Here is a 16,695-nt window from a genome sequence, read left to right on the forward strand (position 1 = left end):
CTAATGGTTAGATGGGGAATCGTTCTGAACTGTGGAATACGGTGTTGGGTTCCTTTACTGAAAAGGATTTTTTTACTGTTCAAGGATAATCCTACATATATTTTGGAATTTTGTCAAATATTTTATCTCAATTACAAGAAAATAAAATGATTTTGTTTTCATTGAATTCATACATTAACACTGCAAATTAATTGGTTTCTTTTTTTTCTTTAGTCGAAGAAAGTAGTCCTATAGCCTAAATTATGTCATTGATTTCTCTCATTTTAAAGATGATCAATATTTTTTTTTTCAATCTGCAGTCTAATAAAAGTTAAGAAAATAGCCGATAGATCAGACTACATGCAGCCTAATTTCTTTCTTTTTTTACATTTAACTTCTGTATTATGAATAATTTTAAATCAACTTCATAACAAATAGGATAGGCTAATGTATTTTCCTCATAAGCAATATACAAGCAAATACCCTGTATTCTATAAGATGAAAGTTTCCGAAGAAAAAAGAAAATCATAAATCTTGAATATGATATATTTATCAGGGCTCTGAACTGGTTCAAGGAATGGAAACGAACAAAATTTTGACAGGAACAGAAACAGAAACTAAATACAATTTTAGAGTTCCGAACAGAATCGTAAATTTGAAATGGCCATTAAACGGTTAATAATGTTATTTTATCGTTCCATTAAATATTTAAAATTTGCTGTCAACGAATCACAAATTCCAGAAGTAAGGCATATGCAAATGTGACGCTGAAGCCAATGAGTGAAATCTCCACTCAGCTGCGAACTCCTCATGGGCAAGTCTCAATGGAAATGCACCGCCTTCAGTGCCAGATTAAGACCAAATTGGGCTTGATGCTGCAGCGCAAAAAGGGCCTATTTTTTCTCGGTGTTGGTGCATGTGCATTCGTTAATCAAGCGCCAGCATGCTCAGCCTTTTCTGCCCAACTGAGGAGCACAGCTCTCCTTTGATTATTCCCAACTTTTGAGCTCTGCTTGCAGGAGTCATTGGACACCATCATGCACAGATAGATGTGCAACCCGATTTCAAAATTTGGAAATGTCTGAGAAAGATTCAACAATGACAAAAGTTTGTACAAGCTCTGCTGATTCGTTCACAGTCACTGTGTTCAGCAAACTGTATCAGCTAATTTTGACCGATTAATAATCAGTTAAACATTCATTTATTTATTTTCAGTAATTTATCAGTTTGCTGCATGGTTAAAATACACTATATATATGTACAGACCAAAAGTTTGGAAACATTACTATTTTTAATGTTTTTGAAAGAAGTTTCTTCTGCTCATCAAGCCTGCATTTATTTGATCAAAAATACAGAAAAAAAATTTACTATTGTGATATATTATTACAATTTAAATAATTGTTGGTAAATTTATCATACTTTAAATTATAATTTATTTCTGTGATGCAAAGCTGAATTTTTAGGATCATTATCACATGATCCTTTAGATCATTCTAATCATTCTATGATTCATTATCAAAGTTGGAAACCATTCTGCTGCTTATTATTTTTTTCAGAACATGTGATACTTTTTTAGGATACTTTGATGAATAAAAAGTAAAAAAAAAAAAAAAAAAGATGCTATGTTTTTAAAATATAAATATTTTGTAATAACAATATACACTACTGGTCAGTAATTTGGGGTCAGTATTTTTTTTTTCTTTCTTTTTTAAATAAAATCAATACTTTTATTCAGCAAGGATGTGTTAAATTGATAAAAAGTGATAGTAAAGAAAATATATTAATAGAATATATATAGCTTTGCATCACAGGAATATTATTATTATTATTTTTTAAATATATTCAAATAGAAAACTATTATTTTAAGTTGTAATAATATTTCACAATATTACTGTTTTTTCTGTATTTTTGATCAAATAAATGCAGGCTTGATGAGCAGAAGAAACTTCTTTCAAAAACATTAAAAATAGTAATGTTTCCAAACTTTTGGTCTGTAGTGTATGTGTGTATATCAGAGGTGGGTAGAGTACCCAAAAACTTTACTCAAGTAAAAGTAAAAGTAATTCTAGAAATATTTACTCAAGTAAAAGTGAAAGTACAAGTCTTGAATGGTTACTTGAGTAAGAGTAAAAGAGTATCGAATAAAAAATCTACTCAAGTAGTTAGTTACTAGTTACTTTAGGTCATATATATGGAGCCTATTTTTATTTAGATATATAGATAAAATGTATGTAATGTATATGTGTGTGTATAAATGTATATATTTCATCAGCCTTTAATCCAATTTATGTAATTTATTATAAAACCCTGTCTGTTTACTTAAGTAACAGATATAGGTGTCATGCCATAACATATTTTTAATACGACTGGCTTTATATTAAATGTGATTTTAACATTGAAAGTGATATAAATATTGCTACTAATCTTTCATTGTTCAGAAAGAGAGCAAATAACATTTACATTATTAAAAATCATTTTCACTGACAGTCTAGAGTTCAATCACTCCCAGAAACTCCCATTAAAATCACTGAAACTGTTAACACTGTGAAATCAATATCTTAATTATAGATTCGTACACACATCTGCACTTTGTTGTTTCTGACGAGAGAATTCGCCAGAAAGAGGTATTCAGTCAGTGAGCGAGTGAAGGAAGCACCGGCATTTCAGCGATGACTCACGGGAACACCTCTGATTGGCCATTGCGTTCAAAAGCTCAACAGAACCGTGTGTGATTGGTTATAATGCGCAGCGTTGTAAAAACGCGTCTGTCTCTGGCTCAGCGCCAGCAAGCGATCACAGATCTGAATTTAGCAGCTGATGATATGACTTGCTGAACGTATTCGCACCGGTGTGATTGTATTAAAATTAATAAAATCTTAATCGGCTATTTTTTGTCTTTTGGAAGCTGCATTCAACTTGACTGCCCTCTGTTATAAGCTCACACATACAACAAACTAATGTCACAGTGGTATCGTGTACTGTAATCGAATGTAGCCAAGTTATTACCTGTTAAACAGCAGACAGCACATGCGTGTGTTCATCTAATAAGGATCTCCATCGCAAGCAAATAATAGCCTTTGCAGATTTGCTTTCAATTCAGTGCAGTTCCTAGCCCCGTTTTCAACGTTGCTGATATTCTTAAACGTTACAACTCTGAGTGAACCGCTTCAGACGCTCAACGCGTGCGACAGGGAACTGAACGAATCATTCAAAGTGATTCATGAACCAATTAACTCGTTTGCCAATTCGATTGATCAAGCCTCTGAACAGAATTGACTCAAAAGAATGAATCATTCGCGAATGGGCATCGCTCATTGCCCAGAGAAAAGTAGACGCCGCGTTTGGAATAAACTGAAGCATTTATAACATTTATTGCATTAAGATAAAGTAACGAGAGCGTCGCCCAGAGTAACGGAGTAAAAGTACAGATTTTTTACAAAAAATTTACTCAAGTAAGAGTATAAAGTACCCATCTACTCTGAAAAGTATTAGTTACCCCAAAAAATTACTCAAGTAAATGTAACGAAGTAAATGTAACTCTACCCACCTCCGGTGTGTATATATTATATATATATATACAGTACAGAACAAAAGTTTGGACACACCTTCTCATTCAAAGAGTTTTCTATATTTTCTAGAGTTTTCTGAAAATTGTAGATTCACACTGAAGGCATAAAAACTATGAATTAACACATGTGGAATTATATATGGAATTATATACATAACAAAAAAGTGTGAAACAACTGAAAATATGTCATTCTAGGTTCTTCAAAGTAGCCACATTTTGCTTTGATTACTGCTTTGCACACTCTTGGCATTCTCTTGATGAGCTTTGAGAGGTAGTCACCTGAAACCAGGCCCGTCGCGACAAGGCAGGCAAACCAAGCAATTGCTTGGGGCCCCAAGACAATGACTGGTTAAGAATAAAATGCAACAACACTGTTTGAGCGCCTCTTTGATTGTCAATGCAGTAACGTGCAATGACACTGTTATCGCGATCCCCCTCAAGGGGGCCCCACTCAGTAGTCGCGGACAGCAGCCAGCCAACACGTGATCTCTGCTGCCGGCAAAATACAAAACCTCCTCGGCAGTCATGAAGCGGATTTATGCTTCAGGAAGCCAGAAGAGAAAGGAAGAGAAAAAAAAAAGATAGTGGTAAGTGATAAATTACACTGGATATAATAGCTCTAACTTGTCAGTCTTGTACAAATGGTGTAATTTTGCAGCAGGTAGGCTAGCAAAAATATGTTTATGTTAGCTACCTGCCTGACTGCAAATGCTGCTTGTAATGAACAGTTAGTGCATTTTTTTTTTTTCGAAAGGAAGGAATATGAAATCGCGTAACTTACTGCAAGGAGTCGGCAGTGTTTTGATTTGAGGGCGAGGGCAAATGTAAAGAGAACGTCGTGGCGTGTGTCGATTTTGAATGAATTAATTAAAAATAGGTCATTGCACTTACATCAAATCACGATATGTACTAATATCTGTAAATATTAAGCTGGAACAGTCTATTTAAATATGAATCCTGCATGTTCTGCTCATCTCTGTTAATGAATGGAGCAGAAGCGCGACTTCCTTTACACTGAAGCGCACGTGACGCTCGCGGTAATTTCAGCATCTGCTGTCTCACTAAAGACGTGAACACATGAACAACATCTCCAGAACTGCTCTGACAGTCACTTCATGTGCATTTGACCGTTTGATTTGAATAAATGGTACGTCAACCCGTCAAAATAAAAGTCCTGTTTTAGACAAGTATTTGCCAGAGATATATTACTGTTGTTCAGCAGAACATAGCTTACTGCTAAAAAAATCTAACTTTTTTTTTTAAGGTTTAATCACTCAAAATTTCTTCCATGTTTTATTTTTAATAGTAAATCCCCTTTGTTTACCAAAAAGTTAAGTTTGCTTAATTTTCAATAATTTAAATATAAATTAAATTAATATTTTGTGTTTAATGTTTAATGTGCATCTCAGAAAATGCTTTATTTAAAACCCCAATTGAATGGCACTTAAATGCACTTAATTCATCTGTCAACTTTATTGTCATTGTTCACAGTACAATATATAATCATAGCTGATATCCTGCACAGCCCAGAGTTTAAACTGATAAGTGTGTGCTGTCATATTATTGCAAATCACTATTGAATTCCCACCAAACTATTTTTTCAAGCAGTATTTGCACTGTAAACCTTTTTTATTTATATAAAGTGTGGGTGAACTTAAACTGTATGGCAATGTTGTGGTTCCTGTAGGCTTTGCGTGCGTGAAGGGGTCGGGGGGCCTCTATGTCCATTTTGCTTGGGGCCCCCAAATCCCTTCAAACGCCCCTGCCTGAAATGGTCTTCCATCAGTCTTGAAGGAGTTCCCCGAGAGATGCTTAGCACTTGTTGGCCCTTTTGCCTTCTGTCTGTGGTCCAGCTCACCCCATCTCGATTGTGTTCAGGTCCGGTGACTGTGGAGGCCATGTCATCTGGCGCAGCACCCCATCACTCTCCTTCTTGGTCAAATAGCCCTTGATGCCTTCAGTATGACTCTACAATTTTCATAGTCATGAAAATAAAGAAAACTCTCTCTCTCTCTCTCTCTCTCTCTCTCTCTTTCTCTCTCTCTCTCTCTCTCTCTCTCTCTCTCTCTCTCTCTCTCTCTCTATATATATATATATATATATATATATATATATATATATATATATGGGGGGGGGGGTTATTTCATTCAGAAATTGACATAATGCAGACAATAATGTTTACAAACATTAGGCTATAATAAACACTGTAAACATATCTAGGCTTTTTTTAATAAACATTTTATTTTGTGTCGAATGAGAGACCCAACGTTGGTTACAGTTTTGTTTTAGCCTAAATTAATTAGTTTTGGTTTGTCGTTAATATTGCTATACCTGCTTATATTTGTAATTCTTGTTCTTTTCTAAATACTGTTAATTGAAATTATTTGTTGTGGAGTCAGTGGAACTAAAATAGCCTCAATTTTCCTGGTTATCATTTGCTATATTAACCTCAAAATAATTTCTAGAATAAAATTTGGAGTCCGACTTTCAGACGCATATACAGCGTTACTTATTATACAGTAAATATTATTCTATATTCTTTGCACTGTGACGTTACTTACTAGGGATGTTAATTTCGGTTACTTTTCCTAACTAACACACATTAACCGATTATTAACGTTTACCGACAAGATTATTTTAAATAATAGTAATTGAAAGTACAAACACTATATAATAAATAACATTTTAGCATCCAGATATGTCGGGAACATGGAAACATTTGGATTCGTGCTGAATGAGAGAGCTTCACCGTAAATTAATTTGTTTTTGGATTTACATTTTCATAGCCCAAACTTTAGAGGATTTGTTTTGGAGAGAAACTAATAACTGTTTTTATAATGTTTGTAAACATTTTGCTTTAGACTGCAGGCATTTACAGGAAAATAATAGGGTCTAATAAAATTTGATGTGAGCCACGACTTAAGTTTCAAAAACGCAATTGCATACGAGGTTTTTTTTACAAAAACAATGCAGCAAACATTTTTAAATATCTTAAAAATACTTTGATGTCTTTAGATGGTTTTTTTTTTTTTTTTTTTTTTTTTTTTTTTTTTTTTAACCTTAGATTTGGCCAAAATCTAGAGATGATAAAGATGATGCTGTATTTGCTGTGACCATAAACAGTAAAAGAAATGGACACAGCGACCCCATTGGAACTCAATTGTGACAAGTGAAGCCCATTTTTACTGTTTTTTAGCACTTCCGTTTTTGACGCGCAGACTCAAACTAAGCTTGATGACGTCAGCAACCTGTACGGTAATTTCTCTACTGTGCGACAGAGAGTCGAGAGGTTATGATGCAATCGTTAGCCTATTTTTCACAAAAACTGTTTCTACGGGGCCATATTGCAACCTAGAAGGTAATGGAGCCCTTTATGCATTGTCGTGTATCTTTAGATTTAAATAATGGACAAATGGAGTCTTTAAACGCCTCAGATGTAAAGTTTATTCGCTGTCAAAGTGACGCCAAAATGAATGGGATGTCAATGGGATTCTAACGCAAGTGAAGTTCTGCTACAAGATGACGGCACGCTGCTGACTTCAACTTCTGGTCGACTTCCTTGCCGCCTGGCAGTGACTACCCAGCTAACACAGTTACGTCGTGACAACGTAACCTGGACCAGACCATATTCGTTGCAGCGATGTACCAAATAACATTCCAGCAACGTAACTTTGTGATTCCCATATCCGTCGTGGCGACGTTATAGTGGACTGTCATTGGAATGTGATGAGTACGTCCTAACGACCAAACTGGCACGTTGTGAGGACGTGACATTAAAGCACAAGTGGGCAGCAGCCTACCATTTTATTCGCAGCAAGTATGTCCTTAATGACCAAAATACCACATCCACATCTATTTTTTTATATTTTCACCTCACCATTACCTTGAAATACCTAAAGAACTAATAAATTCAATCCATCTCTGGTTCAAAAAATAAACCTTATGAAATCTAATTGTAATCTAATTATAGGGGATTCATAGTAAATACATTCATTACACGCAATGCAAACCAATAAAAAAAATATAATTCTCATATAAAATAGACAGTAAATCAAGTTTTACGTTTTTTTTGTTTACAATAAAGAAAGTTTAAAAAAAAAATTCAAGCCCTGATATATATATGAACATCACAGTACCTTGAATTCATTAATGTTTTATTTTGTTCTAACCTGTAACTCTGGAAATGTAATAAAAAAGAAAAAATCCTATCGTTTTCACTTAAAACCAATTCATTTTTAAGCCCTGATTTTAGACATAATGAGATAATATATTATTGTTTTTTATTAAATGTTTAATAGTGCTGAATGATATTTTGACAGTGAATGCATACATATTAAACATGTTTTAGGCTAAAATGCATGGCCTGTATGTTTCACTAGCTCCGTTCCATAGACACCTTTTGTTTGATCTAAATCTGGATATTTCCAGCCTAAGAGTGTGATTAATTCTTATCGAAAGCCGTGTCTACACCAAGAGAATCCCTTATAATCAGTTGATGTGGTGACCACATGAAAAGGGGTGCATGGCGACAAATCTTCTACAGTTACTGATGCCTCCTTCTGTCCCGGATCTTTGAAACATGCATTGTATGCGTTGAAAGTGAGACCTAAAAAAAAAAAAAAAAAACAGCACACATAAAAAGCTATTGCAGGCTTTCATGAACTCAGCAACTGCTCAAGATCACAGATTGCAGGCTTCCCAGTCTAAACAACCCCTCATGTGTAATTTAAATAATTACGGAGTAATTGTGCATGATTTAGTACATTGAGGGAACGAATTAGTAAATCGTGCACACAGTGATTTGTTTTTTCTTGAATGTCATGTGCGGGGCTTCATAAATAATAACCTTGATATAATATCTTGGAAATCATGTAGGCTACACTTCTTGTACTTCGTTTTGGCACCACAAGGTGTCACTGTGCAGCCTCAAAGCTTATCCCTCACCTACTCTGGCTCCATTGCTATACCAGAGGTAAAACACACCCTCCTCATTACCCTACTGACAAAGAAATGTATAAATAAATAAATGTGAAAATAAATAAATATGTAAATAAATACATACATGTATAAAAATATATATATTTTTGCTTTTTTACTTTTCTTTGTAAATTTATTTATTTATTTATTTATAATTAAGTCAGCTTTGGCATTCCATGCATTTTTACTGTTCTGATGACACTCAAAGTGACAGCACAATTTTGATGGACAAAATAATTTTTATTTCACTCAAAAGTGCAAAAGAAATCACAGATTAAGCATGTCTAGTGTGTTTTAACAAGAATTGGATTATGCCATGAAAGAAAATTAAGAATCAAAAATATTTATAGAAGATTTAAACCTATTTAAACTTGTTTTTAATTGAAGCAGTAGCAGTCCAGTGGGTGAAGCTGTTTTCATGGTAATCAGGGGCCCGTTCTTCGTAAGCCACTAAGTCAGTTAGCTGGATTTGATTGTTGAAAAAAAAAATATATATATATATATATATATATATATATATATATATATATATATATATATATATTGTTGTTATAGCAACAGGTCCATAAGCTTAACCCTGCTTGGGAGCAGGCTAATTTCATGTAAACATGATTAGATCGCATCTTTTTAAGCAGAATTGATAACTTAAAATCTGTCCTAGCCACCGCTATTTCATATTTCGCTATTTCAATAATGTTGTGTAGTCTTAAATAGCCTACAATAGACACAGACAGTTTTACTCACTGAAATATTTATTTGTCATAATTAATTCATAATTGTATTGAAATCTTACATGCTATACAGATAATGAAGAGTCATGCGTCCATTTGTGTGATGACAGCTATTAAGAACCCTTAAAGGGTTAGTTCATCAAAATAACTTACCCTCATGTTGTTCCCAACCCGTAAGACCTCCGTTTATCTTTGGAACACAGTTAAAGATATTTTAGATTTAGTCCGAGAGCTCTCAGTCCCTCCATTGAAGCTGTGTGAACGGTATACTGTACATGTCCAGAAAGGTTAGAAAAATATCATCAAATTGAATTTTTTGAAGCTCTGTGTGTCAGTCTGCTCCACGCTGAATCACACATGCGCAGTATCATCAGCTCCTCGGTTCTCGAATCGGATTGTTTTGAACTCTCTCTCACAACAGAAACAGAAGAAAAGACAATGCTGAATAAAGTCATAGTTTTTGCTATTTTTGGACCAAAATGTATTTTTGATGCTTCAAAAAATTCCAACTGAATTCTAAATAACATATTATTTGTAATGCTTAAAGTCTGTAAAACATGTTGTGTCCTTGAATAGAATGTCCCCCATTACTCTGATGGAAAGTCCCTCTAAACACATCCTGAATGTTTATCTTATGAAAAGACTCTTAGGAAGTAATACTTTTTGGTGGCAAACTATCTACAAGAAGCAGAGTAATTAACACTCCTTAATTCACCCCTTTTTAGTGTTTTAGAATGATTCACTAATGTGGTAAACATTAATCGCTCTGCCTAAAATGCCGCCTATTGGTAGTTTGGGTCATGCTTCCAGTCTTATCAACCGTTAAACAAAAATGGCTTTTCTCTGCAGACATACAGAAAGAGGAAGCTGGATGGTGACAGAATTGCTAAGGTTGAAGATCTTAAAAACAGTCATTCTAATGGCGTGTCTTCATCTCTCAACGGAGCTAACTCTAAACAGAAGCTGCAGTGATGCTACGATATGGCCAATGGAAAGCTCTTCTCAATTCACTTATGCTGAATACTAGCACAATAGCATCCATAATCATCTGATAATCAAAATGCAATTTTATAAATTAGAATATAACTTTTTATCTGTTTTGCATATATTCTTCTGAAGTCAATGTAAATGCTGAATAACAATTATGGGGAAAAACATTTGTCAAACTCTGATTCAAAATAAACACCTCTGTGAGTACAGTATCTACTTTATTACACATTTTTGGTAGTTCATCTCTAATGACAAGGAAATGTTCTATAATATTCCCTAAATCACTGATCAATTATTTGAACGCCTTAAGGCTTGTGCACACATTTAACGCTTGTGACTAAATAAAGGAGTCGTAAAAAAAGAAAAAAAAGTCTGTTTTTTGGGGGGGTTGGGGGGGGGGGTTGGTTTGATGCGCCATGATTAAAATAAGGTCAGTTGTTGTTTTAACATTGATATGTTAAATGGTAAAAAACATGATCAACCTTCAACATTCAAATATGGTTGAAATAATGACAGTTGTTGTTTTAACATTGAAACAATTTTGAAACAACTGTGAAAATTGTTTAATTTTAAATGGTTGAAAAAGGTTAACAAAAACACTTGTAAATCAATGTATTTATTTTTTACAAGATTTCTATGTTGAATCAACTTAATGTCTTCAAAAGCATACAAAATACATTTCTGCCTTTTTAATTATTAATACTAAATTATTTAAGATTATATTATTAGAATATATTATTCTTCTTATTAATATTACTATTATTTTATTATTAATGTGAAGTCTATCTGAGTGAAACAGCATTTGAAAAGAGAGGGCGGGACTTGATTTTGTCCTTCGAGAATTGATTGGATCAGTTGAAGTTGGTGCGTTGCTAACAAAATGGAGGTAGATCTGAATGCCAGTTTGCAGTAAGTTGTGGGGAGACTTCTCTCCACTGGATTCACTGCCGATAACCTAGCCGATAATCAGGTTAAGTCATATTCATAAAAAAAATAGTTTGTGATGTCATAAGAGTAATGTTGTGGTAATATTCTAATAGCCTACTTCAGTTTTTCCTCCTGTTGTTTATCCCATCGAACCAATGGCTAAGCAGCAGATCCGCATGGACCTATGTTGACGAAGCCCGCCAAGCATGATGAAGTATACTAATGCTGATAAGGAGCTGTTCTGATCACCTATAAGGGGCAAAATGCTCAATATATAGTCTCAGAACTCTGACAAGGAAGAGCAGAGATAACTCTCTGTCCTCTTCAGTGGGAGGAAACGTGGAGAGCAAAATGACCTGTGCTCTGAACAGAGTGGAAAGGCACTTAAAGTAGGTAAACATGCATTGGTTTCAGGATGACCTTTGTGTCATTAGGCCCAAATTACAGGCAGGCAGGGCAAATGGAGAGTTCCTGCAGGTCCCCTACTCGCTTTACTGATGCCAGTACTAAAAGCAGGGAAGTCTTCAGCGATAGCGACCGAATGTTTGCAGACTGAAGCAACTCAATGGTGCGGCCCTTCAGGGACCTCAGCACAGTGGGCAGATCCCATGAAGTGGGTAGGGGGATAAGGTGGGTTGAGCTTCCTGGCACCCATTAAGAAGTGGATAACCATGCTGTTTCTGCCCACTGACTGTCCCGCAATAGGGGCATGAGATGCCGCTATAGCCACCACATAGACTTTGAGCATAGATAGGGCAAGTCTGTTATCCAGCAGCTCTTGCAGAAATGACAGAACCTCTGTCAAATCGGAAGTATGAGCATATTTGCTGCAGTTTAGACACCAAGCAGATAGAGGCATCTCGTAGATGGGGCCCTAGCCTCTGGGAGGCTCAAAGGGTCCCGTCAAGCAGCCAGAGGTGCAAGGCCCATATGTCAGGCCTAGTATGCCATATTGTCCCATTTGCTTGAAAGAGGAGATCCTGTCTCAGTGGAATGGGCCAAGGGGCCACTATCATCAGCTGAGTTAGATTTGATAGCCACGGCTGGTTCATCCAAAGGGGGGCCACCAGGAGAACCTTGTGATTTTGTTCCCTTACCCGCCTGATTACCTGTGGGATCAGGGAGATTGGGGGAAAAGCATAGGAAAGGAGTTTGGGCCAATCATAGGCCAACGCATCCTTGGTCTTTGAGAAATAAATTGGGCAATGCGAGTTGTTCTTCTGAGGCAAAGGGGTCTACCATAGCTTCGTCGAAGATCTCCCAGATCCTCTGAACTATATGTGGATGGAGTGTCCACTGCCCTGAGGGGACATTGCTCCTTGATAACATGTCCGCTCCTTGGTTCAGTTTGCCCGGTATGTGCACTGCTTTCAGGAAGCTCAGGTTGAGTTTAGACCATTCCAGGAGGCTCTCTACCAGCGTGAAGAGACGCTTTGAAGAGAGGCCTCCCAGGTGATTTATGTAGGATACCAACAGACATGTTGTCTGATCGGATCAGCACATGGTGTCCTTTTAGGACTGGCAAGAAGAACTGACAGGCCCGACATACTGCTAGCATTTCCAGGCAGTTGATCTGGAAACCCACTTCCGCTTTCGACCAGTGGCCAAAGTTGGTATGTCCCCGCACAGTGCATCTGTCGTGACAACTGTTCTTCTTCGGTCTGGCCGTAGCCGGATATGGCCCTGTCCTCTTCCTGTCTCACAGATCAGGATGACGCCTGAGGTGCGAGGTCCAATGCAATGTTGGGTTGGGGTTCCTGGCACTTAGGGAGAGGGTAGCATTTGGCCGAGCGAGAGCTTTGCATCATATGACCCCTTTAAAGATTATTAGAGTACATGAATTAAATAATAATAATAATAATGAAGTGCAAAATTGTTTTTAATAAACACATTCCATAAAAAATATGAGTTTTCAATTTTGATTTCATGGTGACATCATTAACAAAAATAAAACTAAACAGCCAACATTTCAGTGCATTACCTCGCTGAAACAATTCCTAATGGTTGTTTAACTTTATTGCTTTGCGTGTAATCCAGGAAACTAGACAATGGAACTGTTCTGCTCCTTTCTAAACTTGAAAAATATGACTGTTATTATCTACTTTCTGAGTGAGCTGGTTGACTTCTAGTTGCTTCTCATTGTAACTGCTCGGTCGGTGTCAAATTATTTTATATTTGCCTGTGAAATTTTTATTTTGAGTTAATTTGAGTCATGACGTCAACGGAGAACAAAAATTGGAATGTGAACACAAGGAGGGTTTCTGCAATACTGGCAGATGAGGTAAGAAAATCGCTGTCTTTATTACCTTTCAAAAAAATAGAAATGTAACAGAATGTACTCCCATAATAACATAAATAAATAAAGTATAATGGTACCAGAGTTTACAAATGGATAAAGGACATGTAACCTGCAGAAAATAATTGCCTGGGTATGTATTTCTGTGTTGCTTTATCATAGATGCTAAAGATAGATGCTCATCTGATGTTGTTGTGTTGCTGCCTGCCTGCCTTTTAAGTAATGTGTTAATGTCTGCTTTTTAAAGATTTTTCCAAATTTTGTGAATGCCATGCATTAGGTGTGTTATATATATTTACAATTTAAATTTATTTAGATTGTTTAAAGCAGTGGTTGTTCTCGAAGTGTGGTACAAGTAGCACTAGTGGTATGCAGAAGAATCACTAAATTAAATATAATGTTAACACATTTTAATTTAATAATTATTTAAGTTTTTCATTTATCTGTATGTAAGCACAGTGCAGTGTTAATATTCAAACTGTATTTACAGGTGCATGTATTTAAAGATCAGCGTTCCTGTAGCTAGTAGAGCATTGCGCTATCAAGTGCAAGGTTGGGGATTCGATTCCCCGGGAACACATGATAGATAAATATTGATAGCCTGAATGCACTGTAAGTAGCTTTGGATAAAAGAGTCTGCTAAATGCATAAATTTACATTTAATCTCAATAAATTAGAATGTTGTGGAAAAGTTAATTTATTACAGTAACTCAACTCAAATTGTGAAAATGGTGACAGACTGAAGTAAAAGTCTTTGGTTATTTTAATTGTGATGACTGTGGCTCACATTTAACAAAAACTCACCAATTCACTATCTAAACAAATTACAATACTTCATGAAACCAAAAAAAAAAAAAAAAAAAAAAAGAGAGAGAGAAATGTTTTTTAGTGAATTGTTGGCCTTCTGGAAAGTATGTTAATTTACTATACATATACTTAATACTTGGTAGAGGCACATTTTGCTTTAATTGCTGCCTCAGTTCGGCATGGCATGGAGATGATCAGTTCCCTTTCAGTCGGTCACTCTCGACGCCACGTCGGATGACCGACGAATATGGGATATCGCTTCGATAGACCAATCTACTTCGAGTGTAAACTAAACGAGCCAATGCACATTGGCATGCAATTATTGCATCCAGCTGCCGCTGATCACTGCGTGAGTATAAGAGGGCAGCAGGTGCAATGCATACCAGCTTTTCGCTTCGGAGCCGAGCGTTAGTATCGCTCTGCTCAACTGTGTCTGCTGTGAACTACGAGTTCAGCACGCTCTCGGAAGCTTCGTGTGTTGGCGAGACGGCGCTTCAGCGGCGGTCGTTCCTGTGTCGAGTGGATTGCACACTTCAGGTTGCACTACCCCTGTCGTGTTGCAAGCGGCCAATTCCCCTGTGCGCCTCAGCACTAAAAGAGAATTTCCTAAAAGAGCAAATTTCTCTAAAAGAGCTTCACGGGTGCGTCTTTATAAAGACGACGGATCGTCCTTATAAGGATGCCGTTTCACCCGTGCGTTTCTGGGTGCGGTCGTTACCTGGCAACGGGTGATGGTCACGATCGCTGCCTCACGTGTCTGGGCGTCGAGCACGCTGAGGTGGCTTTCGTGGATGAGTCATGTTCTCACTGCGGGAATATGACCATCTCGGAGCTGCAAACCAGGCTCCGCTACCTTCAGGGGGGCGGAGTCCCGTTGCCGCGGCCGCGATCTGGGACTCGTTCTGGCGGCCGACAGACGAGAACCACTTCCGGCAGTAGCGCGAGTGGTTTGAGGGTCACAGTGGTGGCAAACCCCGCAGGGAACCAAGCCTCTGAGGACCACCACTCCTCTAGCACCCCGATCCAGTGGAGCAACCCACGGAACGCGCTGGGCCCTCTTCAAGGAGCGTACCAGCGGTATCCAGTGGGACTCCACCCGACCAGATGTCGATCTCAGCATCGGAGGGAGAGCTGTCGGATTACGGTTCGGCTGCGCTACCGTCCTCTGGGATGGTGACAAAGCCTGATTCGGATTCCGAAGTGGCAGCTATGCTTTCCCGGGCCGCCGAGAGGGTAGGGCTCGAGTGGAATCCCCCACCGCATGCCTCCACCACCGCCGGGGGGGCCACGTACAACGGGCATGCAGTCTCAGGGGTTTGGACGGGCCCGCAGCTGCAGTGGCACATCAATTGCCTAGAGTTGTTAGCAACGCACCTTGCCTTGAACCGTCTCAAAGGTTTCTTACGAGGCAAGCCGGTGCTGGTCCGATTGGACAACACTGCGACTATTGCGTACATCAACCGCCAAGGTGGTCTGCGCCCTCGTCGCATCTCGCAACTCGCCCGCCACCTCCTCCTTTGGAGTCAGAAGGTTCTGAGGTCACTTCGTGCCATTCACATTCCAGGCCTGCTCAGTCGTACAGCCGACGAGCTGTCTTGAGCAATGCTCCCGGGAGAATGGCGACTCCATCCCCTGACGGTCCAGCTGATTTGGAGGCGGTTCAGAGCCGCTCAGGTAGACCTGTTTGCTGCTCCAGAGACCTCTCACTGCCAGGTTTTCGACTCCCTGAACGAGGGAACTCTCGGCACGGACGCACTGGCACACAGCTGGCCGCGGGGCCTACGCAAGTATGCGTTTCCCCCAGTGAGCCTTCTCGCACAGACATTGTGCAAAGTCCGGGAGGACGAGGAGCAAGTCTTGCTAGTAGTGCCATATTGGCCTACTCGGACCTGGTTCCCCAAACTAGTGCTCCTCTTGACAGCCCCTCCTTGGCCAGTTCCTCTGAGGAGGGATTTACTGACTCAGAGATGGGGCACCATTTGGCACCCTCGTCCAGACCTTTGGAAACTCCATGTTTGGTCCCTGGACAGGACGCGGAGGTTCTAGGTGGCCTACCCCAAGAGGTAGTTAACACCATCACTTCGGCAAGAGCACCGTCTACGAGACACGCCTATGCCTTGAAGTGGAACCTGTTCGTTGAGTGGTGTTCTTCTCGCCGAGAAGACCCCCGAAGATGCCCGATTGCGGTCGTGCTATCCTTTCTGCAGCAAGGGTTGGAGCGAAGGCTGTCTCCCTCCACCCTCAAAGTCCAGGTTGCCGCTATTGCTGCGTACCATGACCCTGTGAATGGGAAGTCTTTGGGTAAGCATGACCTCATCATCAGGTTCCTTAGAGGGGCCAGGAGGTTAAATCCATCCCGGCCCCCCTGTATACTCTCTTGGGACCTGTCTCTAGTGCTTAAATCACTACAGCAGGCCCCA

At 38.5% G+C, this 16,695-nt stretch overlaps 1 protein-coding gene across 1 annotated transcript in view; it reads left to right on the plus strand.

Annotated features, from left to right (window-relative positions):
- The window catches only part of LOC113041848 (elongation of very long chain fatty acids protein 2-like), a 60,190-nt gene extending 49,582 nt beyond the window's left edge, over positions 1-10,608 (plus strand). Inside the window, exon 8 of the mRNA XM_026200419.1 lies at positions 10,105-10,608. Coding sequence (XP_026056204.1) covers positions 10,105-10,227 — 123 coding nt within the window. The 3' untranslated portion in view covers positions 10,228-10,608. The remainder of the gene's footprint in view (positions 1-10,104) is intronic.
- Positions 10,609-16,695: the final 6,087 nt, after the last annotated feature.

The sequence above is a fragment of the Carassius auratus genome, chromosome 24 (genome assembly GCF_003368295.1).
Source record: "Carassius auratus strain Wakin chromosome 24, ASM336829v1, whole genome shotgun sequence".
Taxonomy (NCBI): domain Eukaryota; kingdom Metazoa; phylum Chordata; class Actinopteri; order Cypriniformes; family Cyprinidae; genus Carassius; species Carassius auratus.